Below are 10,392 nucleotides of genomic sequence, written 5' to 3' on the forward strand. Positions count from 1 at the left end.
CAGGACGGAAGCACAGAAACCATTTTCTCATTAGTACACTCCAAAGTGTGTCATTTTTTTACCTAAGCTGTTCATTTTCTAGTGAAAACCATACTGGGATATTTTACACTTGTACAGAGCAAAGCTGCCTCCCCTCTTAACCTCTTGTCCTGTCAGGGAACATGAACTTGTGAGTTTTCTGCTGAGATTCAGCTTTTTAATTCCACAGTCTAAGTGAACACATTCAAAGTATTTAAGAATTGTCCCATCACAGCCCTCCAGTTCCAACTTTCCGGTTTAACTAGCCATGAGTTTTAATGCTCTGCAAATGCTGAGTTCCTCCTATTTATTTTCTTCTTTTTTTATTTTTTTAATAATTACAGTTGCACATTTTATGGCCTTTACTCTTGCTCTTTATGGCGGCTGAAATTCTCACATGATTTCAGGTGTTGGAGATTTGCAGGAAAAGTATCTACGGTAGGACCAGAAATTGTGAGAGGTGGCAGAACTGATCACATGATGCCTGGGATCAAACAGTTGAATTTCATCTCTTGCATTTGACAGGCTGTCATACCCCCCCTGTCTCTCAAATACGCATATATGTAACAAGGAGATCTTTGCCAGACGTGTAAAAAAGAAAACTGCAAATATCTCTTACTCCATGCAGTAAGTATGTAAGAATATAGTGCATGAGGAGGGAAAGACAGACAAAAAGGTAGTGAAAAATTAAAGATTTCCATATGCGATCTATTCATCCTGCCTATAGGCTCCAAAATATGTCTGAACTAGCCTTCAGATCCTCTCCCTTGGCAATGCCTTTAACATTATTTGTTATCTATACAGGGTGAGTAGCCTGTCGAATGCTCTTTCTGCCAGCCTTTGCTCCCATGCATGAGCAAGTCCCTGGCATGAGCAAACTCCAAAATCCAGAAATACAAAGGAAAGTGCTATTGCAACAGGCAACCAGGTTTTATAATCCCACTTGTGCCTTTAGCCCATGGGATCCTCAAGTGCAGCATGCTCAGGACAGTCTTGCAAAGGCATGCACAGGCTTTAGGACACAACTACACTGATGGCTCCTAAATCCAACCTGTTTATAGCAGATCTGTTGTGAGGGTAAATGAGGTCAGAGCCAACAAACTCTACCTTCACTGGGGCTAAAAAAGAGCTGCAGTCCCATCGCTTGCAAGGTGGAGGGCTCTAGGTCCTGTCTTGGCCCCTCTCATCCCTCCGATCTGCAGCAATCCCACAAGGACTAATGCGTCTATCCGCAGCCACTGGCCTGGAGCAAATTTCCCCTGGGCACAAGGTTTCTAACCCTCGCAGGAAAAAGGCTCAGGCACAGCCTCTCAAAAGCAAAGCTAGGGAATATGAACTCACCCACTTTTGAAAACTTTTTCCCCAAATTGCCCTGTGCTGTTTAACACACATAGCTAAGGGCCGGATGCTGGGTTGAGGCATGCCTTGAGCCCTGCTTTCCCAGAAGAACGCAGCCCTGCCAACGCGGAGAGGTGAGGGAGGATGTATTAATCAGAGGATTGCGTGGCTCAGGCCCAACGAGATAATGGAGCATTGTGCATTCTTACCAAGCTGATCACCTAATTGTGGGCCATGTCAAAATGACCAGTGATTCCTGTTGTAATAGCCATCATTAACATCTGTGTAATTTTAATTAAAAGATGGGGAGAAGGAGGAGGGGGAAAAACATGCAAAAGCTTTTGTTGCAAATATCCCTTATTTCTCTACAGCTGAACAGATCTTTCACAGAAAAGGACCTCCTTATCACTCATTTAAGAGGGGATAAAAGTATAATTAAATGGTCTGTGCAGCTTGGGAGGCTGTTTTTTGTTCCTCAACACAAAAGAGAAACACATGCAAAGGAGGCAAGGAGGAGGGCAAGGCAAGAGTGCCAAAGCTACCCATCTTTTGCTGCTAGAAAAAAGCCTAGTGCAGCATCTGATCAGTCACCAGAGTGACAGCATGCTTTTAGTGAACAGTTTAAAGGCTCCGTTTTGGCTTGCTTTGAGGCTAGCAGGTCTGCAGCAGCGTTGCAACCAGAGAGGCCGTCTCAGCCAGACATATCTGACACCAGAGTGGAAGGAGGAGAGCAAAGCACAAAAGACCTGGGAAATCCCAGGATCTGGTGGGACAGCAGGAGCAGCAGGTTTGGGGATGAAGTCACCTTCTGTAGTCCAGGAACGCTGTCAGCCCATCTGGTGATTACAGTTCAAACTTAAATACCTGAGTAGTGATCTCTTCACCTGCAACTTCACTAAATTTTGCAGACAGATTGTCACCCTGGATCATGTAGGTATTGAAGATATTATTGAAGGCATAGATACCATCTATTATTCCAACTTAATAAGCAGGGAGATTGAGGCACCAAGTCACTGTAACACGCAGACTAATTTTACAGGTCCTGCTCCCAGGGTGCTTGCTCAGCTAGGAGCAACAGAGCTGCTTTTTGTCCAACAGAGCAGAATCAGACCCTAACCCCTAGTATTTTTCACTAAAATGCACCTGGAAAAGGCTTTCTCAAGAGACACGAAACAAGCTGGCAAAGGTATGCTTCTCCGGGCCTACAGGGATGTTGATCTGGGAGAGGAATGGGGAGGAGTTGGAGTTGCTGCTACGATGTGAACTGAAAGGACTGCCGAGGTGGAGTACTTGAAAGCCTCTCAAGGGCATAAGAGGCCCTCGTGCTGGGTCTACGATTTGGGTTTTCCCATAACAGCGTTTCTAATCTCCCCAGCTTCAGCAAGGAAACACAACACAGCACAAGTCCCAGCTCAGGTAACAACAGGAGTATGTTTATTCAGGTCTGGAACTTACAGAGCTCAGAGGGACAAAGTACACTTCATTCGTTTTCCAGAAAAGTCAGCCCAGGATTGGAAGAAATGACATGATTTATAAAAAGAGACTCCAGCTGGAGGGGCCAGGAATGCGTCCCTCTTTGGGTCATGCATTCCCAGTGCCTGGGCCACCCTCGCGCTGGGGCACGCCAGTGCCAGAAACCTCTGCAGAGGCGAGAGGCAGGAATGTCTAAATACTTGATTTAGTGATGTTTGTGGATAATTGTTTCTTGGTGAGTCCCAATCTTGTTTTAATCAATCTTAGAAACCAGGGGTACAGGTATAAAAGCAGAAACCCTTCCAAAACAATCCACCTTTGCCAGGAGGTGTAAGAGTGCAGTGGGGTATGTCCACAGAAGGAGGAGAACCATTCAGCCCAACCTCCCAGGTCTCTGATGCCGAAAGAGCATAAAGTCTGGGAAACGATCATCTTTGAGGCCTGCTGAGAAGTACAGGGTCTCCTTGTGGACAGCAACAGAGAAGATATTGGCTAATGAGATCTGAGATGGCACTTGGAAGACAGGGCACCGCAGGCAGTCGCAGCGCAGCTTCGCAGAGGTGGGCTTCCGACGTCGCGCCGGGGGAGTCCGCGACGTCCCCAGGGCGCCGGGTCTTCCTCGCCCAGCCCCATCACTCTTGAGCCCTGAGGACGTAGACGAAGCTGACCAATATCCCCAAGGCCAGGACTGCATAGCTGGCTTTCACGTTGCTGGAACCACTGATGTTGCACAGGAAGGAGTCGCAGCAGTAAACGGAGGCAGCCGCTATGCCGAGATTAATCCCGGCACTGGGACAAATTGGAGAGCATCCTTTGGAGATGGACTGCCCAGACTTGCTGCCTGAACATAGGGTAGGGGGGTAAAGAGAAGAGAAAAGCAGAAAGAGGATAGGTTTAAAGTGTTTCATGGCATTCTGATCAGCTGTTCTGCAAAGCAAATAACAGTACTGAAATAGCTAAATCACCATGACCTATGGAGGGTAGCATGGAGAGGGTAAAATGTTTCTCAGCATTAGGCTCCAACATGAATCTCAGCCAACCCACACATCTCGAAGAACGCCCCAGCAGACTTTCACACAGCTCCTAGAGACTGCACAGCATCCCAGGGACATCTTTCAGGCTGTTGGCCAAAATTTAGCAGCTACGGTTCAAGAAGAGAACCTGAAACATCCCACCTGAGCTTGATCTTTGGACTTTTCAAGCAAGACAGGGAGCACGGGGCATACGGAGCACCAGCGAGGGGCTCACGAGTGTATGCCTGCGTTACGAGCCTTGACTGAGAGGCTCAGCGCAAATTTAGCAGCAAGCACAGGAAATAGGAAACCATTAGCACTGTGCTAAGATGACAGGCTTATATAAGCTCCCAGTCTCCATTTGTGCATGCACAGCCCGCCCACGTTGCAGACCGCGCAACTCAGGCATGCAACACCCCTCCCTCCCGCAAGCGAGATGCGGAGGGTTTCTCCGGTGCCTGGGCAGGGCTGGGGGGAACAGCAAGGCAGGCCAGGCCGGGTCTTTGCAGTGCATCAAGGAGACCTGGCAGAGGAGCCCGCCTGCCTGGGAAGCGCTGCTGACAAGCAGAGGCCCCCAGATCTTTCTCAGTGCTTTTCCCCCTTCTGAGAAAGGCAGGTGCTTATGGAGGAAATCTGGAAATCTCCCTTCTTGGCATCCCCACCGCATCCACGGAGGGAGAAGCAGCAAAGGCAGGAGTCAGGGATAAACAACCCAAACATCAGCCAACACAGAGCAGAAGCAGAAAGGGTAACCCTGAAGTCTTCCTATCAAGGAAGCCTGCAGCATTTGCCACCCTTTCACTGATTCATCAACAACTTCCCCTCCACCCCGAAATTCCCCTTGGACTCCTGGCTTTGGTGCAGGCACGTGTGCTTTAATGTGACTCCATTTGGCAGCACTTGTAAAAAGCACTAGGACGGTCTGACACTCAGCTGCTGAGCAGAAATCCCTCCTTCTTCCAGCCAAAGGAAGGAAAACCTTCTTGCATCTCTCCAGATCATCAGGGAAAACAGCTAGGACAGACAAAAGAAGGTCCTGTCAACACTCACCGATTCCCATTCCGACATACGTTGTCACACAGTGGTTTTCATTCTCTCCACACTTGACAGGCTTCAGACAGGCCCAGTTGGAGGATGCATCCGAGCACGAAAAGCAGATCAGCGTGTGGGCTGCAAGGGAAAGGCACACCTCCGTTAGAGGCTGGCAAGGAGATGTCCCCACTCAGCAGTCCCCACCTCCAACACCTTGCATGCACTGCATCCAGCCGCAGTGCAGTGTTTGCTATTCGAGCTGTGTCAATCTGCAATAGGATTTTTCCCCCCCAAGCTTGGCCAAGTTAAGGGTTCAAGTCTATGGGTTACATTTTGAACGTCTTCCACAGAGCTCTGGGCAGGACCAATTGCTGACAAAAGTCTCAATGCCATCACAGGTCAGCCTGATGTTTGTCACCAGGCACCTGTTTGCACCAAGAGTAGGGTCAAACAACAGCTGCTAATCTTAAACTGAACAACGGTGGCAAGTTCAGACCTGCAGGCCGGAGGTGGAAATTTGCGCTAATTCACCTCCGCTGCCATGGACACTGATGGGAAATGTTCCAGGCAAGAACACAGGTTTGAGCTTCCTATGACCTGCCTTTGGCAGCAGGGCATGAAGCTCAGACTGTGCTTGAGCTCATGGTGGAAAGAACAACTTCTCAGCTAGAGTAAGCCCAGCATTGTAGCAAGACCTGCAAGGAGGTGACAAGGCCAATGGAGGGATGGAGGTGTAGACAGAAGTCCAGACCAGTTGCCATGAGCAATCCTATGGGTTATTTACAGAGGGACAGGACACCAGGTGGTTTGCTCTCATTTTCCAAGCAGGCTCAGTAACAATTTTTTGAGTCAGTGGCAAAGGAAAAAGAAAAGCAATGGGATGATAGGGGATTCATTTCTCAGCAGGACATCTGGCAACCTGCACCCCCACATCCTACTACATCCACTGACAGCCCTTTCCCGCCCCAGGCTCTTCAGCAGCACCTGAACTCAGGTCCTTCAGCAATGCAGCAAAGATTTCTACCTGTCCAGCTACAGGAACACATCTGTCATATAGCCTCAGTCACAGCATCTCCCTGACCCCAGGACAATCACCCACATTTAAAACCCCTGAATTCACCCATACCTTGTGGTCCTGTGGGAGTTGCAGGAGCTCATGGACTAAGGTCCCATTTATAACCACTTCTTTTTTTCCAGTCAAAATTGAACATCCTGCATTGAAGGGGGCATCAGCAAACTGCCTTTTGCTTTCTCCTAATGCACCTCTGCCACAGGATCTGCTCCTAGGAAGCAATCTTATACACTTACACAGTCTTGCTGTCCAGGGAGTCATAGCACTATGAGGGCAGCACATACTTCCAGCCTTTCTAATTTGGGGTGGGGGGGGGGGTTGGCATGAGCAAAAAAGCATGCCTTCCTCCATGGTGGGTCTCCCAAAATGGCCTACGCTGCACCAACAGGATGGATTGCACCAGCTAGCTCGCGTCGCATTTCCTCTAGCTCTGCCCCAGAAAAGGTAAAGATTGGGAAGTGATATTCAGCCAGGGGAAATGGTCACAGAAACAGCCTGGACCAGTGACTCAGCAGGGACATGTGCACTTCACAATGGATGGACGGTGTTCTCTGTATTTTACATATAAGTACATCATACCCATGCTGCAATTGTTGACCTACATAGGCAGACAGCTCAGGTCTGTTCCCGATGCTTCACGGGCTCCGATTTTTGAGCACTCAGACTGCAAGCCCTTTCATGAGGCACTGCCTGTCTCTCCTGTGTCTACACAATGCAAAGCAGAGGGGGATCCGATTCAGGATGGGAGACGCTAGGGACTCAGCAGTGTTATTCCTGCTCCTACCCCTCTCGGCTCCATCACAAACAGTTTTCCAAAACAAGGGGAAGTCAGCCAAGCCCTGGGATAAGTTGTTCAGGTTCAGCAGTCCTTGCCATGGCCTATTTTGAAGAGTAATTTGGACAAACATCTGTCAGCATCTGTCCCATTCTGCCATGGGCCTTCATGACCTCTTGAGGTTCTTCTCCATTCTGTTTCTCTCAGAAAAAGCATTTTACAGGAAATTTGGGGAAAAAAATAGCAGTTGTGCTCTGAGGAATGACTTCTAAGCTGTCATGGCCAAGGCAGGGGATGAAAACAAAAGCACAACAGCATTTTTCAGGAAAACGGAATAAAGCAGGTTAGTGGGAGGTCCAGCATGTCACACCAGGATATCCAGATGACTCTGGTTTGGAAACAAAGCCAATACCACAACTCCCTAGCAAGAATTTCCTGGACTGGCTCACACCACTTCAAAGTATCATCAATTTGCCAAAAATCCTTGCAACAGAAAAAATTCACCTGACTAAGCTAACACAGCAGCTACAACCTACACACAGCACCCAGGAGTACAGGGCCATCAGCTGAGTCAAAGACCTCAGGAAATATCTGCTAGTAGACCTTGCCTCTGGATCTAGGACAGGAAGAGGAGGACTGAGCCAGTGATTGAGTCAAAGGACTGTCAATGCTCCTTGCTGAGCCCATAGTTTCTATGGGTGGCATTTTCGACCTCGCTGGTAATGCCACAAACTCAGCCTGAGACCCTGGGGTCAATCACAGTTCTCTCCTGGTCCCCTGATCCCCTGTGTGTCTACTCTCAAGTCTCAGATGACCTGTCCCAAACACCTCTCCTCACAACCACCCCGAGGGCAAACTGAGTCATGAAGAATCAGTGACTCACCCCATCTCACCAAACTGTCTGCAACCAGGAATGAACTGGATTACAGGTTTCTTGTGGGCGTTACAGTAGCACATATGACCCCACATGTATTATGTCACTACGCTGAACACACAAGCTGAGTGGTGCAGTACTATTCATTAAGCCTTAGAGATTACTGATATAAAAAACATCAAAAATATTTGTATATTATATAACACATAAAAGTGTTGTTAGCCATGAAATTCTCTGCAAAATGGTTAAATCTATGTTCCTACCACTGTGTCTCCAAACTGCCCCCACCTTTTTCCTTTGTCACACCTATAACCTGTAACACCTGTAATAGATACTAAACATAGACTGAATCTCTGCAGGAAAGGTGAGTCTTGCAACATAGTTTAAGAGAGGAAACATTCAGTTAAGTACTGCCGCTTCCTATTTCAGCAAACTAGATAACTGAACGACCCAATCTACTGATCACTGCAGAGTAAAGAAAGCAAACAGGCTGAATTAGACACAAAACGCAAGAGGGGAGCAGAATTATTTTACGCAGTTGGAGACAAAGCAAAGAGTTGGAGCTCAAGCCTAAAAAAAAAAAAAAAAAAAAAAAAAAAAAAAAGCCAAGACTGAACAATGTAAAAGGGGAGCCTCGTTTTCACCAACTAGAAAATGCAGCATTCTTCTACATGAAGTATTTATGTGTTTATTTGTTTGCTGCTCGGCTCCTTGAGGGAACAAAGAGCTCATGAAAGAGAGCAGATCATTTGGGGGAATTCCTTAGATAAGGCATGTTGGGTCCATTCTTCCAAGGAGCAAGGCACAAAAAAGCCTTTAAAAGCCTGCTCTAAAGCTCAGCAGCAGTGGTGAAAAATGCTGTTGCTTCACCAGCTCTTCCGTTCGGTCCCTATGCCAAATGCTCTTTTCTTTGCCACTGCTCTCAGACAAGAGCCTCATACACCACGCGCCAGATCTCTGAACAGTGGGTAAAGCTGTTTTTTGGGGGAAAGAGTCCCTGGACATGACGGGAGTGTTTGGGGATAAAGCTACCTGCAACAAACCCTTTTCAGCAGCTAAGGAGAACTTGTTCTAACACTGAAAGGTTTTTAGGGCAGGAGAAGATTAAACCCCTTCCTGCCTGGGCCTGGACAGCCCATCTTCTGGGCCGGAATTCAGCACATGCCAGTTGGGCTCTGACCCAGTGCTTTAATTGTCAGTTGCCTCCTTGGACCCCACAGGGAGGAGGAGCATGGGAAGGGCAGGAAACAAGTAGTTTCTTTTCACTTATGTTCTCAGGAGATAGGGAGGATCCGTGTTTTACAAGCAGGTGCTCAGATGGCCAGGAACTCTCCGATTTGCTCTTTGTTTGGCTTTTCCTAGCATTGACATATGGAAACAATATGGGGTTTTGCACAGCCCCGTGGCGTTTCGATAACCAGAAATTGAGTCATCAGGGAGGCAAGAAAAGAGACCTGCGACTTGGTCAACTTGCAGTTTAACACCCAGCAACAGGAAACACGTTCTCCTCAGGTTTAGTGGCAAGCCCAGGACATGCTCCACAGGGCCCTGCCCCTTGGGGGTCACCTCCCCATGCGTTGGCAACCCCAGCCTGCCCCTAAATGTTGCCGAGGGACCGCAGGAGCCAGGGCCACGTGTGGCTCTGCCCACAACTGGCTCCATCAGCCATTGCCGGGGCTGGGCTCCATCCTCCTTCCCCTCCGCTGCATCTCAGCCCGTTTCAGCGTCGTTATCCCGGCTAGCTGTACTGAAAGGGAGGAGCAGAGCCAGCCCTGGTCTTTGTTCGAGCTGCAACTGGGAACAGCTCCAAAAAACGTACCGCCGGAGATACGCACCTATACATACGGCACAGCAGCCCTGAAGTTCCTGCTGCAAGGGGGACACTGCAGAAAAGCAGGCCTTGGGAAGAGCCCCCACCAGCCCCCAAACAGGGCTCAACCCTGTCCCCCCAGCCCCTTTGCAACACCGATTCCCCCCGCCCTGCAACTTCCAGAGCTCACGCTGCAAGACGCAGCTCCCTCCCCCTCAATTTGCTCCCAAACCGGGGGCTGTGGAGGGACCTTGGAGAGGAAGCGGTGGCCTCGGGGGGGGGGGGGGAAGGAGTGTTTTCCCCCCCCCCTCTTACCTCTCTCCACGCACAGCACCGCAGCCAGCACGGCGAGCAGCAGAACCTTCATGGTGCGGCGGTGGGGCCGGCGAGCTGCGCAGGGAGGCTGGCGGCGCGCAGCGCTGGCGGCAGGGCCGGGCGCCGGGGGCGGGAAAAGGCCGGCGGCCCCGCCCCGCGGGCCGGGCTGCGCCCCGCGCCGCCGCGCCCCGTCGCCTGCCCGGCTCCGCCTGGTTTCGTTTCCCCGCTCCGGAGCTCCGCGGTCGGGAAGCGGCGCATTCCGCGGAGCGCCGCGCCGCGCCCGCGGTGGGGCTGGGCAGCCCCGCTGGGGCAGAGCCGGCGCTCCCCTGGCCCTGCACCTCTGTGCCAGCCCTAAGGCTCTTCTTCCCCTCACCGTGCCCCCCCCCCCGCATTGGGAGCCCCCCATCTCCCTGGGGGAAGAGCCAGGAGCAGGAGGACTTCCTGCATGCAGGACCCCCCCCCCGATGCACCATCCCCCTGCGTGCACGGCTCCCTTCACGTGCAACCGCCCTGCGTGCACAACCCCTGGGTGTGCATGACACCCTTCATGCTCCGATCCCCTGCAAGTGCAACCCAGCTAAGTGTGCAACACACATACACACACCGCCCAACATGCACAGTTCTCCTGCATCTACAGCCCTCTGCATGCACGGATCCTCTGCATGCACACAC

General features: G+C 50.4%; 1 protein-coding gene across 1 annotated transcript; it reads right to left on the reverse strand.

The window, feature by feature from the left end:
* Positions 1–2,768: 2,768 nt before the first annotated feature.
* Positions 2,769–9,875, reverse strand: LOC112991306 (lymphocyte antigen 6E). The gene is made up of 3 exons (XM_026113697.2): positions 9,721–9,875; positions 4,893–5,012; positions 2,769–3,670 (listed from the first exon to the last, which is right to left on the reverse strand). The coding sequence occupies exons 1-3, from the start codon at positions 9,770–9,772 to the stop codon at positions 3,462–3,464; spliced, it is 381 nt and encodes a 126-aa protein (XP_025969482.2). The 5' UTR covers positions 9,773–9,875; the 3' UTR covers positions 2,769–3,461.
* Positions 9,876–10,392: the final 517 nt, after the last annotated feature.

This window comes from Dromaius novaehollandiae, chromosome 2 (assembly GCF_036370855.1).
Source record: "Dromaius novaehollandiae isolate bDroNov1 chromosome 2, bDroNov1.hap1, whole genome shotgun sequence".
Taxonomy (NCBI): domain Eukaryota; kingdom Metazoa; phylum Chordata; class Aves; order Casuariiformes; family Dromaiidae; genus Dromaius; species Dromaius novaehollandiae.